The 25,446-nt window shown below is 32.0% G+C and overlaps 3 protein-coding genes across 4 annotated transcripts; 2 read left to right on the top strand and 1 right to left on the bottom strand.

Annotated features, from left to right (window-relative positions):
* The first annotated feature begins 12,342 nt into the window (after positions 1-12,342).
* Positions 12,343-14,242, top strand: LOC8277343 (nudix hydrolase 17, mitochondrial). The gene is made up of 5 exons (XM_002525945.4): positions 12,343-12,716; positions 13,000-13,108; positions 13,234-13,317; positions 13,442-13,570; positions 13,768-14,242. The coding sequence occupies exons 1-5, from the start codon at positions 12,643-12,645 to the stop codon at positions 13,897-13,899; spliced, it is 528 nt and encodes a 175-aa protein (XP_002525991.1). The 5' UTR covers positions 12,343-12,642; the 3' UTR covers positions 13,900-14,242.
* Positions 14,243-19,152: 4,910 nt separating this feature from the next.
* LOC8277342 (zinc finger protein VAR3, chloroplastic) lies at positions 19,153-22,385 on the top strand. Of its 2 annotated transcripts, none has more exons than XM_048373809.1 (6): positions 19,153-19,717; positions 20,627-20,723; positions 20,886-21,202; positions 21,309-21,440; positions 21,515-21,613; positions 21,725-22,385. In XM_048373809.1, exons 1-6 carry the CDS (start codon positions 19,278-19,280, stop codon positions 22,290-22,292), a joined length of 1,653 nt encoding a protein of 550 aa, XP_048229766.1. In that variant the 5' UTR covers positions 19,153-19,277; the 3' UTR covers positions 22,293-22,385. The 2 variants fall into 2 exon arrangements, with proteins under 2 accessions (XP_048229766.1, XP_002525990.2); XM_002525944.4 differs by having other exon boundaries at positions 20,627-20,744.
* Positions 22,320-24,461, bottom strand: LOC8277341 (1-aminocyclopropane-1-carboxylate oxidase homolog 4). The gene is made up of 3 exons (XM_002525943.4): positions 23,879-24,461; positions 22,937-23,324; positions 22,320-22,680 (listed from the first exon to the last, which is right to left on the bottom strand). Exons 1-3 carry the CDS (start codon positions 24,325-24,327, stop codon positions 22,432-22,434), a joined length of 1,086 nt encoding a protein of 361 aa, XP_002525989.2. The 5' UTR covers positions 24,328-24,461; the 3' UTR covers positions 22,320-22,431.
* Between the last annotated feature and the right edge of the window lie 985 nt (positions 24,462-25,446).

Raw genomic sequence — 25,446 nt, 5'->3', positions numbered from 1 at the left:
AACTATTAACCGATGATTATTAAATTCTTACTAAATATTTTAATATAGCTATTTAATAAGAAATAACTATTAAAATGTATAATTATTTAAAAAATGATAATTTTTCCTTTGATTCTGCTAAAAAGAATACATGCTCGCCAAAAAATGGTCTTATTCAATGTTTGTTCAATTACTCTCTCAACTGCAAATGTAATTTAGGCGTTAGGTTCAACAATAATGACATCACCAACATATAAAAATTAGTTGTCTCTCGCCTGTTGCAGGAGATGTAAAGATTGATACATAAAATAATTTTTTATTCAATTGATAATCATACAAAGCATAAGATAATTTAGCCATTTACATCAAGTTCAAACTTTCTTCTTGCATGCACCCTCCTCCAGAAGCACACACTAAAATAAAAGGTAAAAATTTATTAGTAGCATACTCGATAAAACGAGTAATTTGATGTAGAAAAGGTAACGTGTGTTTTGAGATATTGTATAAATAAATTTAAAAGATAGATCTAATCTAAAAAAGAAAAAAAGAACTCTCCCCTCTTAAAAAAAAAAAAAAAGGCAAAAAAGGATGAGAATTATTTTCGTCTATCTTATGCGTAGTCTTTTTTCTTTTTTTTTTTTTAACCAACAATATATTTGTAGTTCATGTCCTGAATGATGCAAAAATGAATCGGCAGTTATCGGTTATTGGTTACTGAGATGTTATTATATTGCAGATGGTACATCTTTACGTATATAACCAAACAGCTTTAGCAACATATATTATTGATATTTTCTTTTCCTTTTTTTTTAAATAAAAAAATCAAAATAGAAGAAAAAGTTTAAGATGCAAGTATTCCCTGGACAGAGTGAGAATAAAGTGTTAAAGATGGAAAAGTAATAGTAAAAGGATTAATAAATTGAAAATTTCTTATTTAGGTTTGGTCTATATTTTACAACCCATAAATAAATTTATATATATATATATAAACTATGACATATATTATATAAAGTCTTATATAAAATAATTATTTATATTAAAAAAATATTATAATTAAAATAATAATTTCACACTAATGAAAGATTAATAGATTCATATTATATAATATTTTATGAGAAAAATGTAATAGAGTTTAGTATAATAATATTTCATGGATGACTTTAAAAGAGAACAGGGAGCAGCTGCTTTGGGTTTGATGTTATATGGAAAATAGTGGCTGCAGGGTCACTTTCATTGAGTTGATTGTAAAATCCACATTTTATCAAGTCAACATCGACCCATCACACACAGCCATATGTTTTGTCCATTTTTTTCCAATGAAGTTGAGGCACGCAACTATTGCTTATCCACAATATATATATATACATATGCTTAAGACTTTGGGACTAATTAAATTTTTCATATGTGTCAAGGAAAGTAAAATAATGAATACACATACACATTGGATTAATTAATTCATTAATTAGATACCTTTTTCTTGCAAATGTTCATGCTTTCTGAATAAAGTGGTATGGAATCTGGAAAGGTGTGGCTCTCTTTTCTATAGAAAATCCTGTAAATCAAATATCACTCTTTTGACAATAAATTTACAATAGGCAAAATTAAAGAAATTGCTTTCGGAAATGCACGGGAAACTTCACATTAAAATCTTTATGTATGATTTAGGATTCATAATTTTGTCAGGACGCATTTTTAATTAATTACCTAATTCTGCTTTTGACACAATCCCTACATGCCAATTTGTTCATTCACTGTCAATACAAATCCTATTATTATCGCTTATCCACTTGGACGTAATCATCCTTATAAATTCAAAGTTTCTTATCGAAGCTTTTTATTGCGTCATGCATTGCTGCCATTTATTGTCTGACGTTATTTGCAAATAAACTTAAAAATATATATAGCAATAATGTATACATCCTGCATATTCTAATAACTAAACAACGACTTGTTGTACTAATTGTATAAATCTTACATATATTACATTAATATGATATATTTAGTTGAAATTCATTAAAAGATTCATTTTATTTGATAAAAATACATAAATAAATAAATAAATTAGAAATGATAAAATTGAAAGAAATATTTTAATGTTATGAAATATTATTAATAAACTAATGTAGAATTCATTTGAAAATTCTACCTATTTTTTTAGAATTTAATCTAACCATAACTAATACCATACAAATTTAAATATGTAGTATTAACTTTTATTTTATACAAATCACATAAATTTTAAATTTATTAATGACTTTTATAAATTTTATATTACAGTTTCAATTGGTGGGGAGGTTTTGGTACTATCTTTTTCTATCTGATTACTCAGATTGGTGTAATGTTAGGTGAGTAAGAAAGGTGGGGAGCTAGACTTAATTAATGAATGTATTGCAACCAAAAATTATTAGAATTAGTATAAAGGCTAAAGGGGATTAACTTCTTTCAAAATTGTTGTGTCCCTGTCCATGGCCTAACAAGACAATTTAAATGATTTCAACTGTCTTAGAATTGTCTATTAACACTAAAATATACCAATGAGTACCCAACAGTTGGCTTGCTTGATCATCTACAGTCCAAATATTTAGGTCTTTAAAAAGAGTAAAATGATATTCAAAATAAAATAAAACCCTTAAAAAGGATGACAGGCAACAACCTTTCACATGGGAGCGTATAAAAGAAAAGTTGAAGATCAAACTGTTCCACATGATAATTTTTAACAAGTCATTTTAAATGTTATGTAATAAATTTAAAATATTAAGGGGTTTTTCACAATATTTAAATATATTATATAAAAGGGACAAAGAAAAAAGAAAGAAAGGAGGGAATAAATTCTCATGTAGTGGGCGGGGCATGCACATTTTCCACTCCATGTGAGTCTTGAGTCCGACCAATTCAAAACACACGACTCACTGGTCTTCATTAGAAGGCGACACAAATTATTATTTTTTCTTAATCTTCTTCCTAAAATAAATACACCATTTTTAATTAATTAATCTTCTCCATACGTACATATATGGATCTTCTAGGAAGAGTTGTTGAGAGAAATATAAAAATCCTCCAATTGATTATTCTGAAGAACACTTCTATAATCTAATTGTGTTGGAGATTTGGGTGCTTCAATTATAGCAATCAAGAGTATCTAATTTCTTCATCTGTTTTTTGTTGAATCTTAATTTTCTATTGGAGTAATTAAAAGGTTAATCAACAACTAATAGGAGTGAATTATTGGATTCTCTCAAAGAAATTAATGATGTTTGGGGCTTCAATTTTATATATATAGACATGTGACATGTTTTATTTGAGGTATATGTTGACTTTTTATTTATCTATTTATTTACTTTTCTTTAAGGATCGACTGCGATGATAATTTTTACTAAAAAATACTTTGTTGTTAGATATATTTAGTTTTATTTATTATTTAAATCAACAATAAATATAGTAGGAATTGGAAAAGTTTCAAATTCTAATATATTAATCGCAATATATCATCTTTTATAATAAGTGCTAAAAAGAAAAAAAGACTATATGACGACTTCTATCTTATAGCCCATAGTTAATTAGATTTCTAATGCATAAAAAGGATAAACCCAAATTAGATCATGTTGAAATGTCAAAAGTATATATATATATTGTGGAGTTGTACTTTTGAGTGTAAAATGTTACATACCCATATAACTTTTATGATACAGTGGAAATTATTCAAGGTATTTAAACTTGATCAACTGCATAGGCCAATCTTCATTAAAGTGAGTAACAAGACATTGCTTAAACTTGTTTATTGATATTTTTCTTTTTGGGTAATAAAATTTAAAACTAATGAAGGAAATAAAATAAGTAAACGTTTTGTTTAGGGCTATATAAATATAGATAGCAAAGTAGTTTGTTTCTATACTTGTCATGTGGAGCTGTTATTTTGTAGCTACACAATTAATGAGTGCACATGTTTCTTTAATCAATGCCCAAAAATAAAATTGTATATGATCATAAACATATTGTTCATATGAGAAGATCGAGCTGAATTACCATTATTTTAATCCATCAACATCTTTTATATGATAACAGGAAAAACAAAATTGAAGAAGATTATAACAATAATTGACGATCCAAACAAGACATTAGGTTTGTATTCCTCTTTGGGCTGCAATTTTCTTGGACCTCAAATGTCACCTGCAAATATTTACCAGAGATCATGTCTAATTGGTGAAGATATTGTCGGGAGAAAAATAATAATGCATACTATTTAGTGATAATATTGAAGGCAATGTTTGATGTGTTAAATCAAATAGACATAGAGAAATAGTAATTTTAAAAGATAAAATAAATATAAAATAACTATTGTCTAATTAATTTTCATCTCATTTTTTAATTTATGGGTTTGAATTGACTGTTTTTAAATAAAATTATAATCAGATATTATAATTATAAATATGTATGTGGTGGTAGGTGAGTGGATGGGTGGGTGGGGATTAGAGGTAAAGGTGGATTATAGAAGATGATGTCAAGCAGATTTAAAAAATATACAATTGATAAATATGTTACTCTTTAAGATTTGTAATTGTCATTTTCAATTCACTATCGAATAAATATTTAAAATGATAATTCTATGAATTTTTTAATTTAAATATAAATAAAATTTAGGATAATAGTATTTTTCTTTTATGTGCCCATCAAATTTGTTTCTATAGTTTTTGGGCAGAAAAGTGGAAAAGTCTAAATAGGTTTTCTTAAACCTTTCTTTTTACAATTTTCATATCTTTTCAGAAAAGGATGAATAAAAGAATTTACCCTCTTTTCTCTTAGGTTAAACAGTAAAAACTGTAATTAAGATATTTTCATGTTATTGTTAATATAATAGGTTATATTTAGATAATATTAAATATTGAATGTACAATTATTAACAATTCAAATTTGTTATTTAAGAATTAACTATGCAATTTTAGAAATTTAAATTTAAAGATTTAATAAAATACCAATCATTCGATTTAGAATAAAAAATAAAAATTGCAAACATGATAATAATGTTGAAGTTGAACATATAAAGAAAATTTTAATCCGTTGAAAATATTATTATTATATCTGAGATAATATATCAATATTTTTTGATAATAAGTATTTTGAGATTTACAATTTTGATTGTGATTTTGTTTTTAACATTTCGTTTCATAGGTTTGTATGATGAATTCAGTTGAATTGTAATCAATTTTTGTTGTGTGTGTCGACTAAGAAATTCATTATTCAGGTAGTCCATGCATTCATTGCACCGAAAATCAGAGTTCCTTCAGTGTCAAATACGTGTGAAACAAGAACGTATATCATATATGTTGAATAATTCCCATTTGAAAATCGTTTTAAAATAGGATAGAAGCACCATCATTTCATTCTTGTTATCAGTTTCACTTTGAAACAAGAAAGTCAAATACAATTTAAGAAATTAAAATATAAATATATTTTATATTAATAAAAAAATATGCACCGCATTAACGAACCAATTATGATCATCCGACTTCATTTTTCTAATTAATAAACCAGCTTTAATTTTATTTAATACTTAAATGGCGCAAATTACTCACATTTTTTATATACTTTAATAATTTTTTTCCATCATTTTAATTTTGATAATATTTATATCTAGAGCAATTTTAGTTAAGAGCAAAACTTTTTATTTATTTAAATAAAAAAAAAGACTATCATTCTTTTAGAGACAAAAATTAAATGTGACAAACCCCTCAAATTTCGAACTACTTGATGATTATAATTAATTATTTTTATATCATATGATGTGTTGAGAAATATTAGTACAAAAGAGTATAAGAGTCATAGTCTAAATAGTCTTCTTTTAGTAACTACATATACAGATAAAGCATAGAACAAAAAGATGGGGCAACAAAAGTACAACCTCTAACACATATTTTCTCATGGTATCAAAGCAAATAGCCTGTCCACAAACAACAACAACAAAATCAAAACTTCACATCTTCTCAAAAAAAAAAAAACCAAAGGTCCATCTTTTTCACTGGGTTCTTCACGCAGAGCCTTTATTTTCAAATCGACGTTGCATCTAAACACATGAAACGACTCGAAAGAATACCTAGATCCACCTTCATCAACCCGTGCTTAAACCGAAACGAACCCATGGCTAGCGTCGATCAACCAGCCCTCAAAATTGAACCAAATTATCCTTTTTCTTTAGGATCGCAAGATCGTCCTGGGGACTTCATTACTCCGACCCGACTTCATGGAGAAAATTATGACGATTGGGCTAGAGATATACAAATTGCGTTGGAAGCACGACAAAAATTAGGGTTCTTGAATAACACAATAACCAAACCAAAGCCTCCTTGCACACAATCAGATTGGAATACTATTCACTCCATGTTAATTTCATGGATTATGAACACTATTGAACCTGAGGTAAAGTGCACTCTCTCAAAATATAAGGATGCAAAACGATTTTGGAACACCCTTAAATCCCGACTTGCATTGGTGAATGGCCCTAGGATTCAGCAATTAAAATCTTCTATTACTAAATGTAAACAAACAAAAAACATGTCTATTGCAACGTACTTTGGAAAGTTAACTGCTTTGTAGAAAGAATTGCATAACCATGAGCCTATAATTAATTGTTCATGTTGTTCCTCTTGTTTGGCGGGACATAAGTATGAAGAGAGACATGAGAATGGAATGCTCCATGAGTTTTTAATGGGTCTTTATTCTGAATATTATGCGCAACTCCGTACTAGTATATTTTCATAGGATCCATTGCTAAGTCTTGATAGGGCTTATCAGTTGGTAATTCAAGACGAGCGTGTTCGTCTCGCCAAACCAGTTCAAGAAAGTAAGTCGGCTGATGCTATGGCCTTTGTGCTTCATTCGGGGGCTGCCAGGGGACGAGGAAAAATGGATAGAATGGACAGGTCTCATCTTGTTTGTTCTCATTGCAAGAAAAATGGTCACGAGACTTCACACTGCTTTAAAATTACTGGTTATCCGGAGTGGTAGCCAGATCAAGCAAAGGTGATTGGTGGAAGTTCGGGACGTAGCAGACCACCACAATCAGTTGGGAGAGGACGTGGGTCAACTCGAGCAAATGCAGCTGCTACTTTGTCAATTGGTGTAGGGGCTGCAGGAGCGGTTGGATTTGCTGGCAGCACTGGGTTCATCGGTTCTTCTTCACAGCTCCTGTCTGTCGATTAATGGAAGGCTCTTGTTGGCCTTCTCGATAATACCAAAATTTTTTATGATCGTTTGAATGGTGAGTTTGATGATAAATTGTGGATTATTGACACAGGAGCAACTTATCATGTCACTGGTAATGCTGCTTGGTTGTATGAGACACATGAAATTTCTTGTCCCGTGGGTCTTCCCAATAGTGAAACCGCAGTGGCAACGCAAGAGGGCTCGGTTCAGTTATCGGGCCACATTACTCTTAAACATGTTCTTCATGTACCAAATTTGAATTGCAATTTAATTTCGGTATCCCAATTAAATGATGATATGCAATGTATTATTCAATTTAACTCTTATGTGTGTACTATACAGGACTAATCGAGGAAGCTGATTGGAACGGGTGTTAGGAGGGATGGACTTTACTACTTCAAGGAAGCTACTTCAGTAGGATATATCTCGGTGCATGGGCAACATCTACGGTAGAATTGTGGCACAAACGAATGGGACATCCATCTGAAAAAGTAGTAAGGTTACTTCCTCCTGTTAGCAATTCTAAAGATAGTTTGAATAAAGCTTGTGAAGTCTGTTTCCGTGCTAAACATTCTAGAGATAAATTTCCTTTCAGTGATAATAGGGCAACTAGAAGTTTTGAAAAAATACATTGTGATTTGTAGGGTCCTTACAAGCATTCTTCCTCTTGTGGAGCACGTTATTTCTTGACTTTGGTGGATGATTATTCCCGTGCTGTTTGGGTTTATTTACTAGTTGATAAGACTGAGATTTTTTGAATATTTATGTCCTTTATAGCAATGATTGAAAGACAATTTTCTCAGCAAATTAAGGTTGTCCAAAGTGGTAATGGCACAAAATTTAATTGCTTACTTGATTATTTTTCTGCGACTGGTATTTTATTTCAAACTTCATGTGTGGGAACTCCGTAACAAAATGGGAGGGTTGAAAGAAAACACAAGCATATTTTGAATGTAGGGAGGACCTTGAGGTTCCAAGCTAATTTGCCAATTTACTTTTGGGGAGAGGGTATTCTTCCTGCTGCTCATTTAATAAATCGAACCCCATCTCCTTTGTTAAACAATAAAACTCCCTATGAAATTTTCTTTGGAAATCCTCCTTCATATAATGCAATTCGTATTTTTGGATGTCTTTGCTTTGCTCATAACCAAAAATCAAAGGGAGATAAATTTGCTAGTAGAAGTAGAAAATGTGTTTTTTTGGGATATCCATTTGGAAAGAAGGGATGGAAACTCTTTGATCTTGATACAAAGGAATTCTTTGTTTCTCGTGATGTGAAATTTTTTAAAGATTTTTTTCCATTTCTTGATACAGAAGTAACTAATATTAAGCTAGAAAATATTGTATCTAGTATTCATGTGGAAGTAGATTTTGATTTCGATAACTGTGAGCCACAATATGCTGCATCTCATACCACTCCACAGCAGAACCAGCCTTGTAATGAACATTTAAAGCCAGACCATCAGGCTGCCTCCAACCAAGTTTCTGAAGCTCACACGGAGTTACCCACTTCCATTGCTTTCCCACAGAACCCAACTTTGTCATGGTTCTCTAATCTTCCTGAGCAGCCCATTGCATTTGGGCCGTGGTATGAGGGATAAATTTCCTTCAGTTTGATTACGAGATTCTGTGACACAAACGGTTATCGTCGAAAGTCCATCTCCCTCCACTTCGTCTCCACAGCATTCCTCAAGTACTCCTTACCATATATCACATTATATAAATTGTGACAATTTTTCTATGCATTACCAAAAACTTCTTGCAATCTATTACTTCTAGTAAGGAGCCTGGGTCTTTTAAGGAGGCCGTGAAGGATGTTGGTTGGAAAGAATCTATGCAGGAGGAGATACAGGCATTAGAGGATAATGGTATTTGGACATTACAACTCTTGCCTCCTGGAAAACTTGCCTTGGGCAGTCAACTGGTGCACAAAATTAAATATTGTTCAAATGGAGATATTGAACACCTTAAATCCAGATTGGTGGTTTTTGGCAATCATCAAGAAGTCGGCATTGACTATACAGAGACTTTTACTCCAATGGCAAAAATGACTAGCGTTCGGGTTTTTCTTGTTATTGCAGCTTCAAAAAATTGGGGAGTTCATCAGATGGATGTTCACAATGCTTTCTTGCACAGAGATCTTGAGGAGGAGGTGTATATGAAACTTCCTCCAGACTTTGAGTGTTCCAATCCCAATATGGTGTGTCGTCTGCATAAGTCACTATATGGGTTGAAACAGGCACCAAGGTGTTGGTTCGCTAAACTAGTCACAGCATTGAAAGGGTATGGCTTCCTCCAATCTTACTCTGATTATTCTTTATTCACTTACACTCGAGGAAGTCTGCAACTTAATGTGCTCGTGTATGTTGATGATCTTATTATCTCTGGGAATAATTCCGCTGCTATAGGGGTTTTTAAAGCCTATCTTAGTGACTGTTTCAAAATGAAAAATCTTGGCTCTCTGAAATAATTTCTTGGTGTTGAGGTAGCTCGTAGTTCTTCTAATTTATTTCTATATCAACGGAAATATACACTCTATATTATATCTGAAATGGGTCTGTTAGGAGCTAAGCCATCTAACTTTCCTATTGAAGAGAATCACAAACTCGGCCTAGCAAATGGCGAGTTAGTCTCTGATCCGGAAGCTTATCAATGTCTTGTGGGCCGTCTCATCTACTTGGCAGTCACTCGTCCGGATCTTACATATTCGGTGCATATCTTGTCACAGTTCATGCATGTACCTCGTGTTGAGCATTGGGAAGTAGCTTTGAGAGTTGTTTGTTACTTAAAAGGCACTCATGGTCAGGGTATTCTCTTGTGAGCTGACAGTGATTTGTCACCACAGGGTTGGTATGATTTTGATTGGGCAGCATGTCCCATTACTCGCAAGTCTTTGACAGGATGGCTTGTTTTTCTAGACCATTCCCCCATTTCATGGAAAACAAAGAAGCAGCATACTGTGTCTCGATCTTCTGTAGAGGCAGAATACCGATTCATGGCAGCCATTACTTACGAACTTAAATGGTTAAAAGGGCTGTTATTGAGCATGGGTGTTCGTCATCCAAAGGCGATTGAACTTTTTTATGACAGTCAATCTGCATTTCACATTGCTAAAAATCCAGTTTTTCATGAACGCACAAAACACATCAAGGTGGATTGCCATTTTGTTCGTAATGGTATAACAGATGGTTTGATTGCTCCGTCATATGTTTGTACGATGACACAACTAGCAGATATCTTTACAAAGGCTCTTGGCAAGAAACAATTTGATTGTCTTCTTCACAAGCTGGGTATTTTGGATCCGCATGCTCTAACTTGAAGGGGGTGTTAAAAAATATTAGTACATGAAGGTATAAGAGTAATAGTCTAAATAGTCTTCTTTTAGTAACTACATATACAGATAGGGCATAGGGCAAATAGGGAAAGAAAATAAAAAGATGAGGCAACAACATTTTTGTATGATATGTTGTCTTATTATTAATGTTGTCCTCTTTAATTTTTAAAATAAGATCAAATAAAAAGATTAAATTGGTGTTTTAATTTGATAAAAATATTGTTCAATTCTTATATCTATTAGCCAAAATTGCTTTTAAATGTAAAATCTTAACATGAAACTATTAAAATTTAGATGATTAAACAAAGAATAAAAATATATAAAGCTTAATTTCCTTACAGTTAAACATTTAATTAATTAGATTCAAATTCAAGCAAAAAATTTGCTAAAATGGCCTCGCTTATCATCTAAGCTAGCTATAATCCTACGTTATGTTTTAACTTATTATTTCCGCCTTTCCCTTTCCTCCCTTTTCCTTTTGTTGTTTATAAGAATTTGGCTGATTTAAGGTCGTTGAGTATTACTGGCTGTAGCTGATGGTGACACTAACTTTGCTACATCTACTGTTGCTTGCTGCCGGTACTGCTACCTGTTACTGCTGAAGCTGCTGCTAGTGCTTACACAGGTGTTGGCTTTGCTCATGAGGTCATTGCCCCATTTTGCTACTGCTACTGCTACATGTCCTGTCGTTCGTTGTTGTGCTATTGCTTCTGTGTATACCCTTGCTGCCTACTTCTCTCGCTGCCATCACTTTTTTTGTTATTGTTTTTTGGCTGTTTGTTACTATAGTTCCTATTATTATCTTTTTGTTGTTCTTGTTGTCGTTATTATTATTTTTCTCATCAATTTATTCTTGTTTGTTTGTCTGTTTTTTTAATGAGGATATGCGGTTCTTTCTTTTTCAGGTAATTTTGAATCTTATTATAGGAACAAATGCAGTTCCGCTTCAAGGCCTGTGCTCACCCAAAATAAAGAGACTTTTAAAATTTTAATATATATGTGGGATAAAGAGATTGAGTTTTTCATTTTTTTGTTTGAATTCTTTTATACTTTATGCTTAGTCTTTATGTTTATGGGCTCCAAATTTATATGCTAATATGAAAAAATAAGAAACTTTTTTTATTGGGTTTTATTGGGTTTAAGCTTAATTTTAATATTTAGACTCTCAATAATTTTTTAATTTTGTTTGTTTTGGATTTCATCTCCATCTTTAGGAAAAAGAAAAAGGAACTAACAAAGTTGGCTTAAGTGCAAAGTTAAACACTACATGTGCAAATTGAATAAATGATATTAATTTTAGTAATGTAAAATCTTGTTTGTCTCTCTTTTATCTTTAACAAAAGAATTTTATTTTATTTTATTTTTTTGTTAAAGAAAAAAAGAAATCATTGGGGACTCGCCCAAAATCAAAGCAAAAGAAACCAGAGACCATACTAGCACACGTGAGCATGTTTCTCTTACAGGTCAACTTCCATAGCCATACATATAATATAATTATGCGATTCATTTCCATGTCGACCCGGCCGTGTGGACTTGGACCCATCCATTAACACATCAAAAGATATAGAAGAAACACAATTTAGATTCTTCTCTCTTCTTATTTTTTGTGAAGGAAACGACACAGAAACTTACTTGTACCTATGAAACGCGTCCTTTTTCCTTTATAATATATATTCAATATGTACCGTAATATACATTATTAATTAATAAAGACATGTATGTGTATAAGATGTGTGGACTTACTGTTCGATGGATGGGTACCTTGAAGCATCCACGGTGTTAGTTAAAAGGCTTTAAAGTCTGTTGTTGTTATTATTATTATTTGACAAGATTGAGCCACTTCTTCTTCTCCTTTTATTTTGTCTATATAAACCTTTCAGTTTCATCCGTCTGCCCCAGCCTATGTCTATCTAAAACCCTCTCTCTCTCTCTTCTTAATAATTACTCAGGATATCAATTACTGGTTATTTTGTTGTAACTTTCAAGCTCAAACAACATCCCAGATTGTACACAAACACTTTTTGGAACAAGATCAAGATTTTTAATTATTTTTCCAGCTCCTGTTGTTTTAAGGCAAGCAAGCAAGGATACATACATATACATATACATATACATATACATATACCCTTAAGATGGCATGTTTGGTCTCTCGCTCAGGAAGGGAGTTACAGAGATATGATAACCAAGGCCGCCGCCAAGTTGTAGGGTGAGTCTCTGTTATCCATTTTTTTAAGGCTAATGTATACTTGCGTCGTTTTCATTTCTCGAACTTCATCTTAGTTAATCATTTTTCTTTGGAGTATGGTTTTTATTGTTGTTATTTCGAAATAATTAAGATTTTGGTATGGAAGAATTTTGTGGGAGTGGCCCCCATTTTTATTCTTTTGGATTAGCAACAAGTCTCTTTTTCTAAATTTCAGATTACTTTTCTTTCTTGATTGAAATAGAGTAATATTAATTCTCCATTCTCTTGTACTTAAATCTTGCAGGTGCATTCCATATCGTTACAAGAATAGTAGTGATGGCTCATTTAGTGATGAACTGGAGGTTCTTGTCATCACTTCTCAGAAGGGGGGTCAAGGAATGATGTTCCCCAAGGTACATACTTTCGGTTTCTTCCTTTCAGTTGTAAAAGTACAGATGAGTGATTTTTTTTATATTGTCTTTCATCTTTTCTATAAGAGACTGGCATCAATCTGATCTCGCATTTAATATTATATCAGGGTGGTTGGGAGCTTGATGAATCCGTGGAAGAAGCTGCTTCCAGAGAATCTCTTGAAGAGGCTGGGGTACTTGGCCATGTTGAGGTTAGTAAATAGTCTCATTTTTTAATACTTCATTTATTTCATTATCACTTTTAGTAACGACAAAAATGTCTCTTTTGGATAAAGTTTAATGTAGTTTATAATATGATGTGTATGCATATGGCAGGATGAACTAGGCAAATGGAACTTCTTAAGCAAAAGACATGGCACATTTTATGAAGGGTATATGTTCCCTTTACTTGTCACGGAGCAACTAGATTTCTGGCCAGAGAAAGATGTCCGGCAAAGAATTTGGGTAAGTTGTTGATTTCCAAATACATCAACATATATTTTTTGTTTCTATAGAGAAGGGTCCGAGTGTTAAACATGACCGTCACTCTCAACGACTTGCGAGTGACTCATCATTGTTCATAAATTATTTTGTTGCAACTTCATGCTGTTATTAAAAGATTGTGCAGTGTCCTAATTTTGAGTGAAACTATTTCGTTACAGATGCCTGTGGCTGAAGCAAGAGACGCTTGTAGACATTGGTGGATGAAGGAAGCCCTGGACATACTAGTTGGGCGGTTAACGTCTTTGCAACGACGGACGGAAGAAAATGTACTATCATGCTCTCTAAGCTAGACGAAGAACAAACTAACTTGTACATAATTACAAGTTGCTCCTGATGGTTTTGATTTTGAGTCTCTGTAACCAAAAGGCTACGTAGTTAATTAGGGCCAAGTATATGGATTCAAGGCAGATCAAAAGGCGTCCGCAATTCACGGGACTCCTCAGCTTTGCGATGGTCCAAGACAGATCATTTGTGGAAAATACAGTGATTGTTTCTTTCTTGCTGATTTATGGGATTTTCTTTTGCATTTTGTTGAACCTTGTTCCCAATCAAATCGGGACAAGGAAAGCCAAGAATGTAAATATAATGTTCATATCTTAATCAGTAAGAACTAATCCTTCAAATTTCCTGAAATTAACGATTCATAAGCTCATAGTTTCCTACCCTCCATTGCAAAATTATGTGCTATGTAAGAATAGATAGTTCAATATTTCTTCACGCCAAAGATCACTAAAGCAAACTAGGTCTTATATAAATCACTTTGGTATTCTTTTCTTGCCTTTTCTTTTTGTCTCTTTGTATTTGTAAAACCTGTTCATAGACTCGTTAACTTTCGCTCTCCTACTTCCTTAATTAGTGAGTCCCATGATGAGCTTCAACTTGTAATAAGGATTGAAAGCATGTCGAATTAGTCTCCCGACCAAATATGGAAAAGTTCGCTATATATGGCGAGAAGGGGACGGAGTTTGTTCTCTTGTGATGAATTTGGAAGTGGAGAATTCTACATAGAGGTGCTACAGTCCATACATTTTCTTGAAGAATCAGATTCTTTCCTCTCACAGTGCTTTTTATCATCACCCGAAGCTGCAATTAGCTGGCGAAATAGCTTATATTGTATGATGGCTTAAGCCAAACCTGACAGCAAGTTGCCAAATTTGCATATACTCCTGTGGAAAACAAAAGGAGAAAACAAAAGATGGGTTCGTGGTTTTCAACTCATTGGCCTTAATTAAAGGTGCCTAAACCATATCCTTTATTTTCCAGCAGAACATCAACTCATCTTAAACCAGACAGCTTTATTTCCTATAAAATGACCTGCTACCGATAATTATTCCATGTTAGGTAGTGATAGCATCAGAGTTCAGAAGTGCTGCTATCTGCCTTCTTATACATACATCATATTGATGTTGATTTTTTCTGTTTTTGTTTTTTTCGTTTTTCCCTTTGAACATTATTTCTCCATTGCCAACCCAATTGTGCTCCACAATTTGCACGTTGCTACTTGCTGAATTCGCGTTATATATACAGTCCCCAATTCCAACTCCTCTTATTAAAAATCACCGAGTAAATTTGTTTTGATTAAACTAGACTCTGATTTTAAAAATGATGGAATAACCCTGGATTTGCAACTTATCAACGTCTTCATTATCACTGCATAAGCAATCGAAAAGTGATTTTAGGGAAACTAATGGCATACTTGTCCCAACAAGCTTGATTAGTAGCCTTTCTTGAATTTTATATAAATGACAAGAAAATGTTGCTTTGGGAATAAAATATGTCCTTTTGGGAAAATAAGGCTCCGTTACGTACCCATATTTGGTGCTTTGTCATTCACCACTTGGTGAAAAAGCAGATGCATCCACTGCACATCGAATTTTTCTAAGCAATTTGCGGTGTTATTGGTTAGAATGAGAACCATTTCATGGAAAAATTGGGATTAAGTAGCACTCATTTTGGAATAATCTTTGGCTGTAAATCTTTATGTTTAGATCTTGTTATTTCCTTCTTCCTTTTTTTCTTTTTTCTTTTAGCATCTTAAAATTTAAATTCTGTAACTCTTGTTGCCTCTTTGCATTTTGTACCAATTCAAATTGGACCCGCTAGTGTGCTTCGCCCTTCTACTAATTACCTAACTGGCTTCATGAATCTCCACCGAATTGTCAAGCTTTTTCCTCTTCGATTAGAGTTAAATGGGTGGTCCTTGCATATAATTGGCGACACCTCTATAGCCGAAGACAATAATGCCAGCTGCAGTCCTTTAAACATTGCCAAATTAAACTCAACGCAGTCTCGACATAAGAAAAGGGAATAATTAGCTCTGGCTGCAGTTAGTCCCTTGGAAATTGGCGTCTCCCCCGAAGCAGATGATATAGCTGTCAAGTACTACTAGAGAATGCAACTGTCCTCAAAGTTATAACAATTAATTTGCTGCTGGGTAGCCAGACAAAGAAATAGATGATAGGTCAATCTTCTTCTGCTATAATACGTGCAGATGAATTTTGCTGACCAGACAAATGACTTTTCCTGATCATATATATGAATCTTCCATCTAATACTATAGCAAATCAGCAATAAAGGAATATAGGCTAACGATGGATAGCATCAAAGAAAAAACAAACTTCGCACCACAATTATATATACCATGGTTTCTGATATTGTCTGTAGACACCTTCAAACTTGTACGCTCCATGGGAAATTTTCAAACGTGACCACTATGCCTTCAAGTCCACCGATGCAGCTCCTTAAAAGTTCTTAGGAGATTTAATTTTCCGTCTGTGCTAAGAAAACTTCAGTGAAGGAACTCTAAAGAAACTACATTTTGTTCTATAATCCTATCTGTAAGAGTTTTGGCGAGCCAAGGAGTGCTGGCCTGAGACATCTTCCATATTTGCAAAATTGGCTTAAGTTGATGTTGTAGCTTTTTAAGCCATTTTGATTTGCTACACCAACTTATAAACCATCCGTTTCTTTCTTTCTTTTTTTCTTTTTCATTTGCAATAATTCTTTTTCTTTTTCTTTTTTTCTCTCTCTTTTTCTTTTACTATAATTCTTTTTCTCTTTTTACCACTGTTCAACACTCCCCTAAAATGTAACTGGGTTGGCTCACTTTTTACAGCCTGTTGTGAATCTGACCCTCAAACCATTTCCAATTTGGATTCAGCCTTTCAATGTCTAGCTCATCTTTTTACGGTACAGCCCTACGCATCCAACTTGGTCCAAACGTCCACTCTTTTTGCAGTGGTCTTACATGTCTAGCCCAACTCATTTTTTACAGGTCCAAAATTTGCGGTGGTTAAGCCTCTGGGGTCTTGATACTATGCTGTAATTTTAGCGGTGAGAGCAGTGTTGGGCCTGAGACATCTTCCACATTTGCAAAATGAGCTTAAGTTGATCCTGTAGCCACTTTGATTTACTACACCATCAACTTATAAGCCTTCCATTTTTTTCCTTTCTTTTCCATTTGGAATAACTCTCTCTCTCTCTCTCTCTCTCTCTCTCTCTCTCTCTCTATATATATATATATATATATATATATATAATTCCTTTTCTTTTACTATCATTTTCTTTTGCCATTAGAAAATAGAGTTTTCTAGTTGCATATTCCAATTCTAAAAGCATGTAAAGGTAACATGTTCCCATTTTTTTCTATAGAAAAAATAAATAAACAACATATTTCTATTGATATGTTTTAAAAGTATTTATCCAAATATTTATTAAATTTTATAAACACATCTTTTCCTTTTCAAAATAAATTAAACTTGCATTCAAATAACGTAAATTTAAGTATAACTGAAAATATTATTTTTTAAATTGAGTATATGATAATGACTAATCCAAATAATAAATTATATGTAAAATTTAAGAAGATTAGTCCAATGAATTACTATATAAATAAAATTATTATTGATTAATTTAATATTTTATAAAAATACAAACAAAATTAATTATATGATTCAAAAATAATCATTTAATAAAATATCATATACTATTAATTTAATAAATAATTATCAAAAAATAATATGTAATTTTATTGGGTGCAAATCTGGGCTCCCGCCCCGCATTTCGTTAAGGTTTAGCAGAATGCAATTAGGATGCTATTGCCCTAGAGAGGGGCTACTTGTATTCGTTCCCAACCGTAATATCATCAATTCACTTTCTTATTCATTAACTTTAGATAAAAACTAATAGTTTATTTGGATGTTTCAACAACTGTTATTATTATTTCGATTATAATATTAAATTAATAAAATAATTTTAAAAAATTTAATATTTAATATTAATTAGCCATTTACTCGTGCTTTGCATCACCGTTATTATTATTTTGATTATAAAATCAAGTTGATAAATACAATTTAATAAAAAAATTAATATTTAATATTAGTTTATAAAATTTAAAAAAATAATAGCAAACTAACTATTTTTAAATGTCTTTAATATTTTTAAAATTTTATTGAAACAATAATATAAAAATTATTTATTAATTAATAATATATCAATATAATTGATATTAGTATTTTTTAAACTAAAAATTCATCATATAATTTAAAAATTAATTTATTATTGAATACAATATTAAAAATATAATTTAAATTATTATTTTTTAAAATTAGGATTATTATCTAATTATAAAATTAATTTATTAGTTAATATAATATTAAAATATAATTAATATACTATTTCTTAGGATATAATTAGTATCATTATTTAATTAGAAAACTATTTATTAGTTAATATAAATACTTTTTAAGATTAGAATTCGTATTTAATTAAAAATATAACTAATGAATCAATAAATTAAAAAGATTATAAAATTACACATAAGTTTGAATCACATGTTTCAAAAGTAAATACACATATTAAAATAAAAATTTAATATATAAAAAATTAAACATAACTGTCATTAAAATTAATATAATATATATTTTATAATATTTTAAAAAAATAATAGTAAATTAACTATTTTTAAATATTCTTTTTATTTTTTTTATAAAATTTAAAATTCTATTAATATAATAATATAAATATTATTTTAAAAATATTTATTAGTTAATTTTAATATTAGATAGCTCAACTAATATTAATATTATATCAAAATAATTGATATTATTATTTTTCAGAATTATAAATTTATTATATAATTAAAAATTAAAAAATTATAATTAAATATGATATTAATATATAATATTAAAATTTATAATAATATTATTATTATATTAATAAACTAAGATATTATTTTCTAGAACTAGAAATATTATTTAATTATAAATAAATATTAATATTAAAGTATAATTAATATGATTTAGGTAGAATAGAATTAATATATTATTTAATTAAAATTATTATTAATTAATATAATATTAAAATATAATTGATATGGTATTTTTTAGAATTAGAGTCTATATTTAATTAGAGATATAATTTATTAATTAATAAATTAATAAAAATTTATAAAATATTATATAAATTTAAATTTTATATATTAAAAATAACTATATATATATATTAAAATAAATAATAGTATATATTAATTGATATATGTGGAAGTGTGGAAGAGAAGAGAAGAACAGACAGTTCCCTATCATTCTCAACCCGACGGTTACAACCTGGAAGAAGACTTCAAATAGCGGTTGCATACTGAACCTCCCGCCAGATCAGAAAACCTATTCAAATGCATAAAATCTTTATAACTCATTACAAATTTCTTCATTACACCCTCCGTACTTACTCTAAAATTCCCAATTTTCTTTTACCCATTTCACAGCAGCTACACAGTATCTCCAAAACCTTAAATCCCAGTTCAAACTTGGACTTCGTCTTCAATGAAGTTAAGGCTCTCAATTCTTCAAAACCCACTAGCCAACTAGCTCATCCATCATCAAAAGCTAATGAGATTTCTGGTTATAGTAATCACACTAAAAGGAATGACTCGGTCGTTCAGATTTCACATCCTTGGCCTGAATGGGTAGATTTGATGGAATTTTTGTTGAAGAGAGGGTACTTTGAAGCCAATGAGAACCCATTTTTAAATGGAGAATTGGGTACCAAAGAAACGAACTGGATTAGAACTGCATGCCTCAATTTTGCCCGGGATCAGTATGAGCTTATAAGGTAATGAAGAGATTGATTTTTGTTTGAATATAAATTATATTAGTGATAGAAGAGATCGTTTTGTTTTCGGCTGCTGTTTTGTGATTTTAGGCTGGCTTTGGTTTTAATCTCTATGGATAGTTTTCATCGGTATGCATGCAACCTGTTTGATTTTGTGTTTATATGAGAGGACTAGTTTTTCTCTATCTTCGTAGGGCAGGTTATTGCCCTAAGCAGGTTAATTTATGAGTAAATTTGGAAAGGAAAAGTGGTGGTACTTGTCAAGATTTTTAGAACCCTAAATATCAATGTTCTTAGGGGGCTGATCATTTACTAAGGGAAAAAGAATATTGTTCTCTCCACGCCATAAATACCAAAAGAAAGAAAAGCTTAGCAATTATGAGAGACTTCTCCAAACTGCCTCTGAAATCCTTCCCGAGTCTCTCACCATCCTATAGGTAGCAATAAAATAGTTCTAATACATAGCATGAAACTTAGGCCAGTAAGCTGTGTCTATATTTGATCACTTATTGTCTGTGTGGTGGCATTTCCACATAGCGTGGTATTCTTTTAGTAAGAGCAGGATTTTTCAGCTCGTAAAAATTAGGCAAAAAGCTGGGGGGACAACAAACAAGGGCTTAGTTTTATTATATCCTTTTCTTCCAACTATGAATCAAGAGGGGATTCTATCAAAGTTTCTTCCAAAATGCATTTGAAATCATCATAAAGTTGGAAAGGTCCGTCGCAATTTGGTCAACGCTATTAATGTGAAAAAGAGAGTTTTCTTATGCTTTTGATCTATAACAGGAAAGTAAATATGAAGGAGATTGTATCCCTTTATGCAGCATCAGATACAAGTATTTCAACTTTTACTTAATTGAGTGATCTCCTTTTAGGATTTATATGCATACCAACTGCCTTTGCTGCCAGGGTTTTCTCACGGAGAGATATCCACATCATCGCAGGATGCGGCTGCCCAAGCATAGATAGGAAGGTTGTCAACTCAGGGAAGCGCCTTAGAGCACATGTAGGCATTGACGAAGGAAATGTATGTGCTGCACCTTTTTCCCTCATAAGTACTTAGTAGTTGACCTGAGGATTTTATATTCTAAATTCTTCTTGTTCAGAAATTCTGAGACTGTATTTCAGTTATTATCTTCACATCTAACTCAAGCACTCCTCTTTTCAGGTTTGCAGCTCCTGCAAGTTGAGGGGAGATTGTGAAAGGGCATATGTCAAGGCACGTGAAAATGAAGGCGGACGGACTGTGGATGTCATGCGCATTCTTTTGACATATGGGCTTGATTCCATTTCTGGTACATTGGAGAACAAGCCATGTCAGAACAAATTGGTTAAAGAGTCTGTGAAAAAGTTGCTGAAAGAAATGCTGGAGCATAGCAGCCAGCAACATGATTTCGATCCCCCCAATGCAAGACTGTCGAAAAATGTTGAATCTTTGCTACACTCGAATGTTCCAGCAAAGCAAGGCGACTGGCTTTGCCCGAAGTAATTTGACAGCTCATCTTATGGCATTTTAGAATCATGCACCATCTGTGACATTTGGTTTGTCTAAAGCCGGTTAACCTTTTTGTTTATGATTTCTGGCCGTTAGGTGCAACTTTCTCAATTTCGCAAGAAATATTAGGTGCTTGCACTGTGATGGTTTATTCCAAGATAGACTACAACGACTACAGGAAGATCAGGATCATCTACCACTGAAACGAGGAGACTGGATTTGTGAAAAGTAACAGTTCTTTTATTTGTTGTCAACATGACGCTTGATGTTTGGTTTCTCACTGTGACTTCTAATTGTTACAGATGCAATTTCTTGAACTTCGCAAAGAATACAAGATGTCTACAATGCAAAGAGAAACCTCCAAAGCGGCAGCTAAATCCTGGGGAGTGGGAATGCGAATCGTAAGTTCATCCCTAGAGGGAAATTTTAGGGAAATTCTTTGATATTAGTACTCCGACTGTTCTATTTATAAGAATGTGTTGCATACATTTTATAATAATGCTGCGTTACAGGTGCAACTACATCAATTTCAGAAGAAATATGGTATGCTTGAAATGCGATCATAGAAGACCAAAGGCATTGAGTTCTCCCAACAACAAATCTACTAAACATGACAATGGAGACTATCCCAAGCATAGCAGATTGAAGATTAATAACAGTGAAAACAAAGATGCTGATGATAAATGCAGCAAACATGATAGAATAAATCAAATAAGAGGTGCAGGTATGTGGAGATTTGTGGAGGGAGAAATAGAAGGTAATGACTCAAATTTATGGGACAAGGATTCTAGGTTTTTGGATTTCCCAATTGTGGGAGGTAAGAGCAGTTTGTCTCAAAATGAACAGAAAAGGGAAAGGTGGAAGATAGAGATGCTAGAGAATAGTAAAGCTGCTAAGAGAACAAGGGACAGTGATGAAGTCAGATACAATGATACCCAGAGAACATTTAAGTACCTTGAGACTACTGATGATGAAGATATCGCTGACTGGTTTGGTCATGCAAAGAAAATGGAATCAGAATGTTCTCTTTCTGAGACTCAGAAACATTCTGGATTAGTTGAAGATATATGCAATTCGTAATGTATAAAACTGTGGATTCAAAATTCGTAAACTGGTCAATAGTAAACTTATTCATTCAATATATTATAACACTGTACTACTGTACTTTGTGAATCCTGTCTCTTTTCAGGAAACAATATCACGCAGGTATTAATTACAGTCACAGCTTATAGTAATTTGTCAAAGTTTTTCCATCCAATTCCTTTGAGAAGAACCTTTTCAAGAAATCCATGAGCATGAATTGTTTGTAAACAGCTGGCTTTTCTGCTGATATTAGATCCGGAAAGGGACCATAAGCGCAGTCTCTCTTACCAGGGTTGAAGAAAATAGCAATGGAAACTCGCGGGTCACGGGAAGGATTAGCCAACACTCTGTGTTCCACGCTTCTGTATTCATCATTGGACATGATCTAAATGACAGAAACAAAGAGAAAACATAGACTGTTATGCATCTTTATTAGCGAGTTTACAACATTGAAGGGGTTTGGCGTGGCTTTTTGACTGCTTTGCACAAAGCCAGGACAATGAAATGACTTGTTAAAGAAAGCTTAAAAAACAAAAGTTTTCTCAGTAGTTGCATTTTGCCTGGATTATTGTGGTAGCTATGCCAAACTCAACCTAGCATTCACTACTACAGCTGTTTTATTTTTATTTTTATTTTTTTACCTGAAGTATATCTCCAATGTTGATAACAAGAGCTCCAGGAACAGGTTTAACATCCACCCATTCATCACCATGCTTAACCTGCAAACCTCCAACAGAGTCCTGAAGCAACAGAGTCAAAACCCCAGGATCCGTATGTGATGTAATCCCAACCGTCAGATCAGGCTGCGGACAGTGTGGATAGTAGTGGCCCACCATTACTCTGGCTTCCAAACATGTCATCTCCTTTAAAGTTTCTGATTTCAATCCCAGCCCCTCGCACAATAACTCCATTAAAAGCTCTGCCACCTGCACAGCCAGTTGACTCCATTCTATGACCTCATTCCTACATATCTCCGGAATTTCTTCAACCTCTGGTAAGTTTGGACCCAGCCTGATCTGAAGCGTATCCCTGCGCAATAAATTTATCAGTAAATTTTAGAATTTTCATGCGATTCTTTTTTCTCAAAGAAACCATATATAATCCATGTTTGGTCGAGTAAGAATGAGAAAAGAAAATCCTTCAAACTCCAAAAACTCTTCAAAATTCCAGGTACACTAGAAAATTCTTAAAAGTACTCTTCAATTCTACGGTTTTAGCATATGGATTAAACATTATATGAAATGATAAAAAAGAACAATTATCAACAACACTTTAGCTTCATGATTCTAAAGCTCAGCACCTCAATCTTTCATTATATTTACACAGGCCTGTTGTTTGGAGCAACTCATATGCAGAATTGAATTGATTTGAATTCTTGTAAAATCATGTCACTGTTTGAAATATAAAAAATTATTAAATAGAATTGCTAGAACTCACTTCTTCCAATTTTATCTTTTGTAAAAGGAGTTGTTAGATAAATGAAATCATGCAAAAGTGACATATATTTTCAAGAATTCAAAAAAATGAAACAAATTCATAAAAATACAGAAATTGAGTAGACAGTAGCAATAGTAGTATGACACCTCCAACTAGCAGCTCTAGCCTTGAACAAATCGACATTAGAAAAAAAATTAACACCAGTCACCGTCTCCCGTTGATACCACCGTTGCTTAACCTCAGTAGGCAGCTCATGGAAACCCTTTACTCCACTGATAACCTCATCCATAACTTCCACATGCACACCATGATTCACTATCTGAAAAAACCCTAGCTCTCTACATGCAAATGATATCTCCTCAACAATCACCGACCTCCGATCAGAGTCTACGCCCGATATGTCAATGGTCGGAATGGTGGTACCTGCTTCTGGTTGTCTATTTACAGGTTTGATATCGGATAGAGTATCGGCTGGGTGGATAAAGATTCGAGGAATGGAAGTGAGGCCTGCATCAACAAGGCCTTTAACGCCGATTTTAGAATCATCAAATTTTTTGGCTTCCTCGAATCGATCGTATTCATCTGTACTCATCATTGTTGTTGCCGTAGCCTTTTTTTTTTTTTTTTTGTGCAGATTTGGTTTGGAAAAGTTGTCCTTGTGGACACGATTCGAGTGTATATTTTTAGCCAAATCATACAAGAAACTGTTGTTTGGTTGCTAACTACTGTAAGAGAAAAGACTTTTGATGTTACTGTTTTATCCTTTTTCTAAATAATTATAATTTTAGGTGCATTGCTGTTAGTTTCATTTTATTTTTTCACAAATAAATTTCTATTATCCAAATATATAATAGTTACTAATAAAGCATGACGTATTTTGTTTAAAATAAAACCATTGTTACAAATGCCCTACGTTTTTAGTTAACTTTTCATCTTTTAATTTATTTTCTGGGAAAAAATACATACATTTTCGGACAAATCATAATTAAATTCCTAACTTCAAAGCAATTAATTTTGCAGATACACACAATTAAATATATATAATATAATTATCATATAAAATGAAATCCAATCAATTTTAGACACTAAAGAAACTCTTTAAATTCTTTTTAATTTTTTTCTCACGGGATAAAGTATTAATTCTATTTTTTATAATTATAAATTATAAAGTAATAATTCTTTTTATTTTAATAAAAAGATTAACACCATCATTATTAATTAGAACAAAGTGGTATAATAAACGAAATTAGCTCTATTTATATAAAAAAGAGGGGAGAGATATTTTCTTTATAGCTGTTGTTATCTTTTTGTTTCGTGCACCTCTTTGGTTCTCTATTTTAGGTAATACAATTCATCAGTCTATTCATGAAAACGACGCAGTCAGAAATATTATATTAGTAATCTTTAAATTTGAGATATTTTGAATGAATTAAAAAATAAATCAAATTTGATCTAATTAAAAAAAAATTAAATTTTTTTAAAAGATGTAAATGAGAATAAATAAGATTAAGATAAATTTTATTAATACAGAAACTAATAAAAAAATACTACAAAGAGTAAAAGTGATAAAAAAAAAAAGGAATTTCTTTAAATAACTAAATAAGAGTATTTTATTCTATTTGAAAATAAAAGTAAAATGATGAAATAAAAACCTTTAAAAGCTACTATTACATCTTCAAAAAATAAAAGATAAAAAAATTTTCACAGCTACTGC

Source organism: Ricinus communis, chromosome 5 (genome assembly GCF_019578655.1).
Source record: "Ricinus communis isolate WT05 ecotype wild-type chromosome 5, ASM1957865v1, whole genome shotgun sequence".
Classification (NCBI taxonomy): Eukaryota; Viridiplantae; Streptophyta; class Magnoliopsida; order Malpighiales; family Euphorbiaceae; genus Ricinus; species Ricinus communis.
Note: the sequence above shows the minus strand (reverse complement) of the source record. Positions and strands in the feature narration are given on the sequence as shown.